The 14,155-nt window shown below is 52.3% G+C and overlaps 1 protein-coding gene across 12 annotated transcripts in view; it reads left to right on the top strand.

Moving 5' to 3' along the window:
* Nol4l (nucleolar protein 4-like) overlaps positions 1-14,155 on the top strand; it is a 142,500-nt gene that overhangs the window by 46,192 nt on the left and 82,153 nt on the right. Inside the window, exon 1 of one of the 12 annotated variants that reach the window (XM_087653390.1) lies at positions 10,392-10,735. The exons of 5 other annotated variants lie outside the window; for them this stretch is intronic. Coding sequence is in view for 2 of the 7 variants with exons in the window: in XM_087653381.1 (XP_087509507.1) it covers positions 10,738-10,779 (42 nt within the window). In the remaining 5 variants the exon portion in view is untranslated. 12 annotated transcript variants of the gene reach the window in all.

The following is a 14,155-nucleotide window of genomic DNA, read 5'->3' as shown; positions in this document are numbered from 1 at the left end:
AATATATTATGCAGGCTAGCTTCAAACTTGAGAGTCCCCCTGCCTCATCTTCCTGAGTCCTGCCTTTTTAATTTCTTGACAGTGTCCACTGAGGCACAAATGTTTCAAATTTTAATGAAGTCCAATTTGTCTGATTTTTCCTTCTTTCATGTTTTTACTCTTGTGTCACATCCAAGAACCATTGCCTAATCTGAGGTTGCAAAGATTCATTCTTGTTTTCTTCTAAGACTTTTAGTCTCTGCATTCTTCTGGTTGTTTTTTCTACTAAGCAGTAAATCTGTGCACTGTTGGCACAAGAGCAAGTAAGAGCATAAAAGGACGGTCTCATTCTTTTTTATAGCTGCATAATATTCAACTTTATGGACACACTATAATTTATTTACCCCATTTTCCATTGATAGACATTCAGAATCCTTCCAGTACTTTGCTTTCACATGACTTCAGCGAACATCTGTGAATATAGATGTCCACTCCACACTAGTGAGTTTACTGAGATGTATAACTGCTCCATCCAAGAGTGTCTGCTTTTGGACATGATGCCATATTTCTCTCACTGCCACGAGGCACCAGTTGTCACTACCAACCACCATGTCTAAGATGTGACCCATTCATTGATCTGGCTGGCATGTACCACACATTCAAACACATACTTGGTCCCTAAACAACGTCCTGAAAGCCAGAGTGAAAATCCATACTTTACAAGGATCATGTGATCCGTGTGGCTCTTGACTCTTGACTCTTGACCACCCCCATTCAGTCCCTATGTCTTCAGAGGGCCTTGGCCACCCACTTCTGAACTAATTCCCAGATGGAGGAGATTGGCAGCTGTGCCTGGAGAGTTGGAGATCACACTTCGGTGAGCACACAAAGTGTGCTCTACAGCTGAACGTACTCCAGCCTAGAAGTCTAACTTCACATCAGGCAAGACTGGGTCCAGTCCTGGCTCAGTCAGTGTCTCCCTTCCTGGTGCCTCAACCTCCTCATGTGAGTGCTGCCCTCTGTGTTATGAAGAGCACTTACCCCATCGTTGTCCCTGTTGGAAAAGCACCAAAGGAAATAAAAGGGAAAAAACATGGGGGCAGAGTATGAGAGAGAATGTATGAAAGAGAGACACAGTGTGTGTGTGTGTGTGTGTGTGTGTGTGTGTGTGTGTGTGTGTGTGATGCCTTTCAGGGAGAAGGACATTTGACTGGACCATGAAAGGATAGCTTTGGGCAGGCAATGATATTCCAGGCAGGAAGATGAGTGACAAACATTTCCTGGAGAGACAAGACGCAACACGCACATCTGATCTATAGACCAAAGTACAGGTACCACCAAAGTCCACTTTGGTGAACCAATGAGTTTTGTTGGAGTCATGGTACAGTAATATGTGTGAGTAGCTACTCACAGGAGCAGAAAGGACTCAAAGACAGCTGCATCACCAAAGCCAACCCCAGCATGGGTGACAGTTCACAAAGCTGGGAACCTGGAGCACAGCCTGCAGACAACTCAACAGGTTGGAGAGTGTCTTTTATAGGTGCTTCAGTTGATCTAAATCTCTTTTAGGCAGCTTGGCTGGTTTTTGCAGCTCAGCTTCTTCCTGTCAGAGAGAGGCTCTCAGCTTTTACTGTTTACTCTGGCAGGGAGGGACCTAGTATATCTGGTCAGTTTCAGGGACTTCCTGCAGCTATTTTGAGTTGTCCAGTTCATACATTCTTCCTGCAGTGATTTCTGAGTCTTGGAGGGGTTGACTATAGGTATCCACTAATGGCTAAGAAATGGGCCTCTATGCCACAGTAACAGCCACGTGTTGTTGTCAGACGCTTCAGCAGTGGTTGAGGCTGATGACAACAGAGATCCATAGGCATAAACACACGTTTAGAAGGCAGTGTGGTGGTACATCACATCCATATGAGGAAAAAAAAACCATAGAAGTTGCTTCCTTATTGGGACCACAGGTTTTTGTTCTGGCTTATGGTGTCAGGCTTGAACATCCTCTTGTGGAGTGGGCCTTAAGTTCAATTGGAAGGGCTGCTGCTCTTACCCAATAGCCAAGCTACGATCGCTCAAGCAGGCCCACCCTCTCTGGCTTGATAGTGTTTCAGTAAGTAGGGTCCATGATCAAGCAGGGTGGGGTGGTAGGAATGTCAGATTTGCCTTAATCCCTAGGGGGCAGTTGTGGGAGCCACCAGAGTTAGCTTGAAGGCCTGGAGGTCTGGGTGACATCAGACGTATGGTTAGGAGCTAGGGAAGGGCCATGGTGCCGGTGGTCCTGCTCATCTGCAACCTGAACGGCCTTCCCTCTCTAAACCTTATTTCTTCTTGAGAAGTGGCCTGAACAGAGCTGAAGAGTGAGGTCAGGGGCCAGGCAGCCTGGGTTGGTCTCTAGCTCTGCCACCTATGAGCTATGTGACCTTGGTTATTTTCGTCATTTAGCCTCTCCTGGATGTAGTTTACTCAGCAATAAAAAGGGGGTGCTGCTGCTTCCTGGGGTCACAGTGAAGAGTGTAAGGCTCGTCCGCAGGGCTCGCTGCTCATCAGTTGTTAGCACCTGCTTTATGCCAGGCCCCAGAAGATATTGTGGGGCCACCTCACAGAACCCTGACGGGAGCCCCGGTGCTGCAAGCCTAACATCACTTCAGGTATCCGCACTGTCCTGGACCAGGCATCGTGCTTGCTAACCAAGTGCCTTGCCTTTGAGCCACACCTTCAGCTTGGGAATTCAAAAGGAAATTATTTTTTGAATTTACATACCTCTACTCACTATGAAACTCACTATGTAGATCAGGCTGACCTTGACCTCACAGAGATCTGCCTGCCTTTGCTCCTAAGAACTGGGGTTGGTCTGTACTGCCACACCCATCTAGGAGTTATACTTTTAACATTGTGTCGTATCACTCAGGCTTTTGCCAGACTGCAAATTCTGGTTGCAAGGACAGTGGGAATGGAGCGGCCTGTTTTGCCCTGCCCTTCTCACAGACTAGTTCCGGAGAGTGAGTGTAGAGGCTGGCCCTAGACCACTAGCACATGCTTCTCTCCAGCTCCTGTGCTCAGTGTCGGCAGGTGGCAGGATGCCCTTGGACACTGGGTAAAGCCTAAAGATGAAACAGACAGGAAGTGGTGTAAGAGAGGAGAGTCAAGGATCTCTCCAGGTGCCTGGCCCAAGCAAGAGGCACTGGAGAAGATGTTGGTGCAGCAGGCTGAGTGGTGAAGGCTGGGGCTGTGGACATGGGAGGAAGGACCAAGTGACAAAGGCTTGCTGGACCAGTACATGTTTTCCTTGGTGTCCCAGAAAGTCCCTGGATAGTACTGGCTTTCAGAGCTGTCCAGTAGCTTATCTGGAGGCAGAGGAGAGGTCCAAGCTATTGATGTGAACCTGGTGTCACTGTGAGATGACTAGGAGACAGACCAGATCCCAGGACTGAGCCCAGAGCATGATGACATAGAGATCACAAGGTCAGGCTTCCTCTTTCTGTGGAATTCTTCAACTTTTTAGTATTAGCAATAAATTAAAAATTGTAAAACTCACACAGGTCCCTGGAACATGCCCTTATCTCCCACTGGGCCTGTGGCCTCCTGGTTGGGGCCTCTGGTGTGGATGGGTGAGTCAGACTGTCTAGATTAAGTCCCAGCTTTGTGACCCTGTATAAGCGAGTGACAGAACTGAAGAACTTCTGGTTCCTCATCTGGAAAATGGGAATGATCACAGTGCCACCTCCTGGTGACATAGTAGTTTCCGGACCGACAGCTCAAATAAACTATTCAGGATGGCTCTTGTCAGTGACCAGGGTGTTTGAGTGGGGTCTTCACTCGCTGGGTGAACTTGTACTGGTTTTAGTCCTCTTTGAGACAGCAGTTTTTTTTTTACTGTTGGTGTTGGAAGATGTCCTGGGTGTTCCTGAGGCCTCTGAGTGCCCCTCTGCCTCTGCCTGCCTCTCTCCTTCCAGCCTCGCCTACCTGCCACTTCCCACCCTCTACCCTGTCACCAAAATGATCTTTCAAAAGCCACGAATCTTAGCACGATCTTTTCCTGCCTGGAGAAAATTGTTGTTGCTGCCCCTCTGACTTCAGGAAAATGCCCTAGCTAGAGTCCCCGCCTGGCATGGACGGGGTAGGAGGGGTGAGGAGGTGGGGGCACTGGTTCTCATCTCTTCACCATCATCCCTTCATACCACCCCTGCTTGTATTCCAGCAGCCTCTGCTCTCACCTTGATGGCCACATGTCTCTTGTGCTGGCATCCCCACCCACTGCCACAGCCCACACTCCTGCCTTCTCATCCACCCCGCCGTTACCCGGTGTCTATGTTTCTCAGATCCAACATTTCCTTTCTCCCAGTGATCCACCCACAGTTTTAAAGCCTCCTTGCTCTCTTCCTTATCCTTTTCTCCACACCCAATCTCTATGAGCAGTCAGGAGGATTCTGTTGGCTCACACTTACCACTTGGGCGGCTGAGGCAGGAGGACTGCTACTAGTTCCAGACCAGGTTGGGCTACACAGTGAGTTCTAGGTCACTCTGACAGAAAATGTGATGCCCCTACCCAAACGAACGAGAATTTGGATTGTGTCAGTACCTGCTCAGGCTTTCTCTGTGGCTGCCTGTGACAAAGGAAGTCAAGTCAGGGCTTCCATATACACTGTACATAGCTTCTGTGCTACTCCACTTACTGCTACCAATGATGGCAGCTTCCTTCCCACCTGCTAGCCTTTTGCCTAGAAAGCTTGCCTTCTAGAATGACTTAAACATATCACTTCAATGGCATCTTTGTGGCCACCACACTTCACTGGCAGATGAGAAGCTGCCTGGTGCTTGTGGGCACTCTTTTGGTTGGCAGAATGGTCTGGCCAGATAGCACATCCTCTGTGAAGCCTTCTTTCCCCCATCCTCCATGAGATCAATCCTTCCCATAGCATCTTTAGGCAGCAGAGACATCCCCACAGGGCCTCCTGTCTTCTTGGTTCTCTTACTTTTGGTTCCCCACACTCAGTGCAGTTCTTCATAGAAGCTGCTGGAAGCGGGAGCTGTAGTGAGGAGAGCTGTCATCCTTGGAGCCTGGCCTCTGCTAAGTGCTTGAACACACCCTAGCATTAATCTTCGGAACCCTGTGGGGTAAACTCCCCTAAAAGCCCCATTTTAAAGAGAAGCCAATGGAGGTTTGCAGAGAACCTGAGGTCACTAGCCAGTCTGCCCGGGCAGGGGCAGTTAGTGAGTCCAGATAGAGTACCTTTCACATGCCAGGCTGAGCACTACGTAAATGTCATCCCCTCTGGGATGTCTACTGCACCACACCCCAGGGCTGGGAAACTGAGGCATAGACGCTTGGGAAGCCTTCACAAGAGGGTCAGGCTTTGGCCTGTGGGTCATGTGCACCACACCGTGACATATCGAGGCATTGCAGAGCCTTCCATCTGACTTACCTGGGAGATTATTAGCACCCCAACACTAGGGATAGCCTCCAGCCCTGGGAGGAACTGGTTACTGGTTAGTCCCTGTTCCAGCCATTCCGCAGCTGTTTTCTGAAACCCAAAGATACAGCAGCCGTCCCTCTCCTAGCCACAGTGACCCCCAGCACCCTCTTGCCCAGACAGCCCTAGGGAAGGAGCAGTTCCATAAACATGAGGCTCCCCAAGGGCTCAGGAGGGGCACTGGGCGCTGTACAAGTCCTCAATATTATGGCTTTATTGTCATTTAAATGGAGCCTGCCTCAAACAGGCCACCCAGTTCTAGCCACCAGCGCTGGACAAAACCTCCATTGAAAAGCCAATTACAATCACTCCATCTAAATTGTCATGGATTTGTATAGAAAATTACATCTCCATTTAGTCCTGAAGCAACGTCCTGGACGTGGACAGAGGGGAGGCTGGCCCGTTTACCTCGCCAGCTCAGCGCGGGCGCCGCAGGCCGAGAGAAAACCCAAGCTGCCGGTCTTGGCTAGCCCAGGAACAAAGGCCAGTTTGTGGGGGCCCAAAGAGAAGCTGGGCCTCTGAGGGCGTCTCGGATTCCAGGCCTGGGCCCATGGACCCTGCACTGCCAGCTGGTCTCCCCTGCTGGCAGCTCTGGCCAGACAAGCTTCTGACAGCCGGCTTTAGGCGGCCGTCAGCCCTGCCACTATCCAAGGGGCCTGGAGCTTGGCTCATGTCCACATGGCCAGGAAATGAAGGAGGTTAGCCTGGGGATCACTGGCCTGGTATGGTGAGAGTTTGAGTCATTCATTCATTCATTCATTCATTCATTCATCACTGTCATTAAAGGGGCTTCTTTTTTTTTTTTTCTTTTTTTTGGAGCTGGGGATCGAACCCAGGGCCTTGCGCTCGCTAGGCAAGCGCTCTTCCGCTGAGTTAAATCCCCAACCCCCTAAAGGGGCTTCAGGAAGTATGAAAAGCACAGTAATACAGAAATTAGCTCCAGCCTCAGGGTGTCCTGGCTTCCAGTCCAGACTCTGTCCTTAGCAGACACTTCAATTCTGAAATAGTTGTTAAGTATCTCCTCTGTACCACAAAACAGAACGTGGGTGAAGCCAACAGAATGCTGCATCTCCTTGTCCCTTAAAACCAAAGGGAGATGTGCTCTTTTGAAAATGACCCAGGCTCTGAGGAAATGGACAGGGGCTACCTGGCTCTTATGGAAGAACCATGTGAGTAGACAATTCTAAAGGAATAAGCCAGAAGACACTCCAGGCCGAGGAAACAGTATGTGTGTGGATGGGGGCAGTTGGGCAGGCTAGGACAGCAGAGTGAGCATGAGTGGCTGGTGCCTCTGTAGTCTGCCTCTTTAAGACTCGGTTTACACGGGGTTGGGGATTTAGCTCAGTGGTAGAGCGCTTGCCTAGGAGGCGCAAGGCCCTGGGTTCGGTCCCCAGCTCTGAAAAAAAAAGAACCAAAAAAAAAAAAAAAAAGACTCGGTTTACTCATCTGTAATATGGGCACAATGATGGTACTATTCCAGCTGTTATGACTAGGGTTAGCCCAAGGCCCCGCTCAGGCAGACATCCATGCTCACTTTCAGTGCATGTGCACGAAGCAAAGGGTTCTGGAACCATGCACTGTTGAGTGTGACTGCGTTTAATTGGATGTAAGACTGTCCCGTGACTCCATATGGTTATGTGACTGTGAGGCCATGGGTTCATGTGTAGAACTATGTATGGATGTGATCATTTATGGACAGTCACTCACCTTTCCCGTGGTCTTGCCCACACACAGTGCTCTCAGACTGACTATACGTGACTGCGTCTGACTGTGTGCCATGGCCTAAACATGCCTGTCTGGGCCCAGTGGGACACCTGGCTGGGATGGCTGGCAAGCACAGAAGCTACACTAGGGCAGGACAGGTGGGTGCAGTGGGTGAGGAGGGCAGAGTCCCCATCCTCCACCACCCAGTCCTACCAGGTAGACTGGCCAATGCAAAAGCAGCCCCACCAGGGACTGCTCTGTGTACAGAAAACAAGTTCTTCTGGTATCAGCTCAAGTTTGGCAGGAAGTGGCTTTTGGGTGGCAGGAAATTGGATTCAGCTCATATCAGTGCCAGCTGAGGAGGCAGGAGAGCAGTTATCTGGGGCTAAACAGAGTTACCAAGAAGAGGGGCCCCTAACTCTCCATACCCGATAGTGTGGAGGGCCAGCCCACCCCTCCTGGTTGTTTGGGATGGGGATGGTGAAGGGTTGGAAGGAAGAGCTGTGCCCACCCAGTCAAGTGCCTGCTGTGTCTTAAGACCCGGACAGCCCCCTTCCACCTCTCATTTACCCCCTCATGAATACAGACCATAATAAGTGGACTTGTCCAGGGTCACCAAAGCAAGGAGCTCACAATGCCAGTGTCAGTGGAGAACTGTAGTATGCCCACAGTGTATAAGGCTAGCCCATGGACATCACAGTTGACCATGAGGTTCTGAACCCACTTCCCAGATGTGGAGCAGTAAGACCCAGAGAAGCTCATTTGTTGAGTCTGGAATCTAGGTCCAATTCCAGGTCACTTCCTTGTGCCCAGCTTCTAGGGAAGAGCAGTGGCCATCTACAAAGCAATGCCTGTCCCCATGGGCTGTTCACTTAGATGCCCAGCTGAGGAGCTGACCCAGTTGTTCAGTGGCAAGCCTGGGTCACACTTGGACAGGGCGGCTACTTTTACCATGCAACAGAGAGCGCTCAGCTCTGGCAGTGCAGACAGAGAAAGTCAGACCTCTGCCCTTGGATAGGGACTCAGCCACTGGCATGGGGCTCTGTAATTGAGTTCTTCTAAGGCACAGCCCTAGGACCTGTGTCCTTTGACCCCCACTAGAGCCCCTGGCAAGGAGGCTGCTAGTCCTGTTCTCATCCCCCAAAGCAGCACCGGGTTGTTGCCTGACTGAGATGCTGATTTGAAACCCAGTTTGCATGTCGTTTGCACATTACTCAGTGTGTGTCAGAAGGAACGAACATCTCCCTTTCCGGGAGAGGGAGAGGGCTGCCTGCTGGAGGCCCCCCTGCCCTCCTCCAGACAGCAAAAATGCCAGCCGGCTAGACGGGAGCTACGCCCTGGCCTCTGACAGCACCAGCCTGCTGCCACCTCCCCCATTCCCTCCTCGAGCCAAATTTAGGCTGCTCTGCTTCTGAGAGATGGGGAGAGAGGAGGCAGGAAACCATGAGATGTAGGCTGCTAAGCCAAGGCCCATATAGGGTGGGGCTGCCCCAGGGGTACCCCTGTTCCTAAAGCCCTGGGCCTAGCCTCCCCCACTTATCCCCACTCGAAAGAGGCCCAGTTGGTTGAGGAACACTGGGTTCTCTGCTGCAGGATAAAGGTGCTGGCTCCTTTATCCATGATGGAGGGGGGTGGGAGGGGAGGGAGAGAGAGAGAGAGGGAGGGAGAGAGAGAGAGAGAGAGAGAGAGAGAGAGAGAGAGAGAGAGAGAGAGAAGAGGTCATGGCCAGGGCAGTAGGGAAGGGATCAAATAGCGTCCTCCTGCCCCAGACACTCGCCGCCACTGGGTCCTGAGAGCTGGCTCTGCTTATCTGTACTTCCTGCCTCTCCTTGGCATGCCCCCGATTGTGGGAGGTGGGGGCCTGTGGGTCCAACTGAGTCCGAGGAGACTGACCTCTTGCCCAGAGGTTCCATCACCCCATGGGCCAGCTTCCTGCCTTGGTCTGTCTCCGTTTTTTTCCAAGAGGCTGTCTGTGCTAAGGCCTATGATTTCTGGAAGGCTGGACAAAAATTAGGAACAGCTTCAGGTCTTGAAGCTTCTTGGATTTTTCAGCGATTAGGAGAGGTAACAACTGTGGAGACAGGACTTGAGTTAGCTGAGCCAGGAGAGACAGGGGAAGATGTGAGTTGGCTTGCAGCCACTTCAAATCCATAGTTGGGTTAATAGATCGCAGTAGCTGGGGCAAGGATCTGGAAGTAGGGCTACCTGGGTCTGAAGGACAGCAGCAGTTTTCTGCATCTCTTTCCCCACCTGTAAGATGGGAATAAGAAATTCCTGGGCTGTTGGAAGGTGAAATGAGGCAGTAAATGTTGGACACATAGTAGGTGCAGCACGATGCCAGTCACCAGCGTGATCTTTCTGTCCCCCAGAGCGGTTGGGATGTCCCAGGGTTGTGACAGATGTGGATGTGAAGGGAAGGCATTGTAGGCTCTATGGCCAAATGGGAGGCATTAGGATGGGTGTTCAAGTTTGCATGGACCCTGGGCAAATGGCTACACCCCGCTGAGCCTTGGGAGAGGAGCCTTGAGGCGCTTACCATGGAGGGGCTGGGAGGATTTGCAGGAGCCTAGGCTTGGCACAGCGCCTGGCACCTAGCGGGCCCTCCCTGAAGGACCCAGTAGCACCGCCCCGCACAAAGGACAGGTGGGCAGCGTCGGGATGGAGGGCGGAGCGGGGCAGGTGTGCGGAGCGAGGAGGCAGGGCAGGAGCCGGGGAGGGAGAGGATGGGCGGGCGCGCGCAGCAGGTGCGCGTGGGATGGGCGGGTCCCCCGAGCGGGCGGGGTCTCCAGGTGCGCGGGCACGCGCCAGAGGGCGGGTAGGCCGGGCTCAGGGACGCAGAGCGTCCCTGTGTCTTTAACGTCCCCATCCCCGCGTCCCCCCACCCTTTTGTGCACCCCCCCCCAAGCCGGGCTGCAGCCGTGGAGCCGTCCCCCCTGCACTGACAGCTGGTATCTAATTACTGTGTGAGAATGGAAAGTCAGGCTGTCCCAGCTCCGGGGAGAGGGGATTAACGTCTCCTGCAGAATACACTTCCTCTGGTGGGTTGCCATGGTTACTCTCATTACCTGCCTGCCCGCGAGGAGCCGCGCGAGCCGCTCCAGCAGGCCCTCCGAACCCGGGCCGGCGCGCGCACGCGCACGCGCACGCGCCTGTCTTCCCGCCCCTTCCCTCCGGGGGCGCACGCGCTTGCGCCGTGGGGAGCGCGAGCGCTCTCACCCTTGCCCCGCCCCCCGCCCTAGCAGCTGTCAGCGGCGCGCGCGGCCCGCTGGCCCCTGCGCGCGTTGTCAACAGTCATTAGCGCGCGGGCCGCGCCCCCCCCTCGGTCCCCCAGTCTGGGGTGGGGCCCGCACCTGGGGCCCCTGCTCGTTAGCGAACCCGGGCCGCCGGCTTCGATCCGGAGGGACCGGCCCGCGGGGCTTGTTGGGCTCAGAGCCTCCTCCTGCTTAGAACCCCCATCAGCGGTCGGGTCCCCATTCCCAGCCCTCGACTGAGACTCCCGAGAGAGGCGGGTCCCCAGAGTCTCTCAGGGCGCCCCTCTGCAGTGGTGACGACAGCGGTCATTTATGAATGTCTCGAGAGGGCAGGCATGTTTATGCTTCATTTGGGGTTCCGGCAGCCCTTCTGTGAGGTAGTGAAAGCCGTGGTGGATTTGGTGTCATTTCACACATGAGGAAACTGAGGCCCAGCCCCTCCTCTTCTGAGGGCAGAGCGGGATTGTCCTCAGGCTCTGCCTCACCTCTGGGAGCACCCTTATTGCTCCGATGAGCTAGACCTCGTCCCCGACCCTGCCCTGTCTCCCAGGGGCGGCTTCACCCCTGCCAGTCACCTACTTCCCCAGCCCTTCTACCCCAAAGGGTTGCTTTGACTCGCTGTACTCCCTTCCCTTTCCCTACTCTTTAAAGAACCCAGAGTTAGAGCCAAAAGAAAAGGGGGGCAGGGAAGAAGAGCAGAAAACGAAAACGCAACTTGGGAGTAGCCGGAAGGATGCGGCACCCCTCGCTGTGGCTTGGGGGTCCATCCCAGACACTTTCCCTGTGGCCCTGGGTGTGCATTTCGGTCCTCAGCATGATTTGAAAGAAGATGGAGGTTCAACGAAGCAGAAAGGAGGTCTTGGAATATGTGAGGCTGTTCCAGATGGCAGGTGCGACTCGATGGCAGTGCTCCGCACTAACAGTTGGAGATTGAACACAAGGGCGGAGAAGAGGCAGGTGCCACATTGAGTCCTCAGTGCCTTGCTTATGCATTTATTTATGGGAGGGGGTTTCCTCCCATTGCCCCATCCAGGTCTGCAGAGCGCTTGGCACTGGGCACCAGAGAATTCTACTGTGAGCTCTGTTTTGAAGGGATTGCTTAGTTTCAGTTAGGTAGTATTTACAGTGAGGAGAAATGAAAATATTGTCACTGCTGTATTTGAGCAGGGCCCTCCCCTGCTATCAGACTGCCCCCTTTCAGATCATCACCAGGTTCTCCGGGGACTGGAGAGACTTTAGAAGTTTGGGTGATTCCCCTTTTGTTTCCATCTCTGGGAGGGTTTAAAAATCTCTCCACCTTGCAGCCCCTCTCAGCTCCTCTGCAGCGGCTGACTCCTCCCCTTTGGGTTGGACTAAAACTTTGGCAAGTACCTCTCCTGAAACTTCCCAAACTCAAGCCCTGGCCAGAATGATGACAGTGGGGACCAGGCCCTGTCAGATCTGGGCAGAGCACACCCAGTGTGTTTTGCTGTGTCTCAGCCTCTTTGCTGGTTGGCCTAGATGTGATGGAGCAGGATCGTTGAGTTTGCCTGTGCAATCAACCCCCTGAAGTCCCAAACTCCCACACAAGTGGAAGCCAAAGGTTTTCCCCCTGGGGTGTGTTCTGCTGAAGCTGGCCTCCAGCAGCAATCTCGTTGATTTTCATGCCTCGTTAAGAGTTGGATCTGGAATGCACCAAGGGCGCATATTTTAAGGACGTTCTCTGTGGTTCTTTACTCTCCCTTAGGAGGAACCCACTTGAGAAATAGCCCCTGCTATTTAGCCACATCTCCTTAGCCTTGGCCTCCTTATGGCTGGAAAGCCTAGTCCCCTATTATAGTGATGATGCTATACTCAGAGGTGCTGTTCCCACCTTGGTTAGTATGTAACTTGTTACTAGCCAGTAACTTCAAAGTTGCACAGAGGACAAGAGAACTGCCATCCATTAGGAGTTGTACTGCACTTGCTATCAAGGGTTATTTAGTTGGCTTCTGCGGGGGATGCACAAACTTCCATCAGAGGGACTTGCCTAAGGGATGCTCCCAAGGCTTGCCGTGAGGCCACCTGGCAGGAGCCTGCTAAGATGAGTTGGTTCCTCACACTGGTCTACACTCTCCTTTCCATGAGTGCTCTGATCACTTGAGGAAACCAAGGAAACCAGAAAACACCTGCCAAGACCCTCCTAAAGGAACTTGGCCAAGAAGTCAAAATCCAAGGTCAGGCTTGCCCGGGGGACCCTGCCTGTGCACCTGTAATCCACGCTAGGTCTCTGGGCAGATTTCTTGAATTATAATAATACCCAACAAGAGTCTTCCTCCCTCCCAACCCCATTAGGAAAGGTAGTCTTCTCTGGAACCAGGGAACGTGGCTGTATTTAACGATCCAGTGTCACCCCCACTAGTGCTCACTCACATGTCTCAATCATGGAGACATTTCTAATCTGCATTTCTCACAATCTTTTGCATTATAGTCATCTGGGGATGAAAATCTTTTTAAAGCCTCAGAGCATAGACTTGATAGGTTGAGGAAGACATGAAAATACACTTTTTTTTTTTGAGGCAGTCTCACATAGCCTAGGCTGGCCTTGAGTTACCCAGAGAGTCAAGACATGGCCTTAAAGTCCTGATGCTTCTGCTTGCACTCTTTTTTTTTTCCTTTTTTTTTTCCCTCGGGGCTGGGTACCGAACCCAGGACCTTGCGCTTCCTAGGCAAGCGCTCTACTGAGCCAAATCCCCAACCCTCTGCTTGCACTCTTAAGTGCTGGTGTCCTAGGTATAAGTCACCATGCACAGTCTACGTGGTACATGGGATTGAACCCAGGGCCTTGTGCTTACTATAAGACAAGCATTCTACCTTCTGAGCCCTAGCCCCAGCACCAGACACCCATTTTTGTTTATATTAAAGACAGGTTTATTGGGAAGCTGCGCTAGGGCGAGTTCACTGGCCCCAAAGATTGAAGTCAGGGGAGTCACCATGGTGCAGGGGAGAAGAAAAAGAGAGAAAGGATGCTCTCAGAGAAGGAAGAGAAGAGACCGGACTTTAATAAGTGCTCCTCTGATTCTAATGTTGCTTATGTAGGACCCACTTTGAGGATCAGAGTTCTAAATATTTTGAAATATCAGATACATGTGAAGTGGACATTTTGTGATTGTTTCAGTTGCTTGCAACCCAGCTTTTGGATCCAGAGCTCAAATGGGCCGGTTTTAAGGGAGTTGACAGTGTCTTAAAGTTGGTAGTTCCCTGTTTTGTTTTTAAAATGAAGACCATGTCCGGTTAGATAAGTTTGGATCTGGTTGGATGCTCTGGAGTTGGGTGGTCTAATAGATGGAGCATGTCACCATAACAATATTCTTCCCTTCAGAGGAAAAAAGCCCCAGTGACAGGTATAGATTGGGAGAGCCAGGAGAGTCCAGGCCCCTCTGATCCAGTCCTAGGAGTAAAAGCTTCCTTCGTCAGTCTAGTGTGCAGCCTGTTTATAGCAATAGATTAAGTGACGCTGACTGGGGTACCAGGCAGAAGTGGGCTGTCAAGAGCATCCCAAGGCTACGGTGAGGACTGGAGCTACTGCTCAGTGACAGAGCACTTGGCCTGGTATGTACAAGGCCCTGGGCTCAAAATTCTCAGAACAGGGTGGAGGTGGGGGATGGGCCGGGTTCCCAAGGCCGTTGGGGAGGCACTTTGCGGTCCCTTAATTAGCCGTTCTCTCCTATTCCTGCTGGATTCCCAGCTATGGAAGGAAGGCATGCCCTCCTGCAACATTTAGCATAAAGGTCA

The sequence above is a fragment of the Rattus norvegicus genome, chromosome 3 (genome assembly GCF_021556685.1).
Source record: "Rattus norvegicus strain SHRSP/BbbUtx chromosome 3, alternate assembly SHRSP_T2T, whole genome shotgun sequence".
Taxonomy (NCBI): Eukaryota; Metazoa; Chordata; class Mammalia; order Rodentia; family Muridae; genus Rattus; species Rattus norvegicus.
This window is presented reverse-complemented; position numbering and strand designations above follow the sequence as displayed.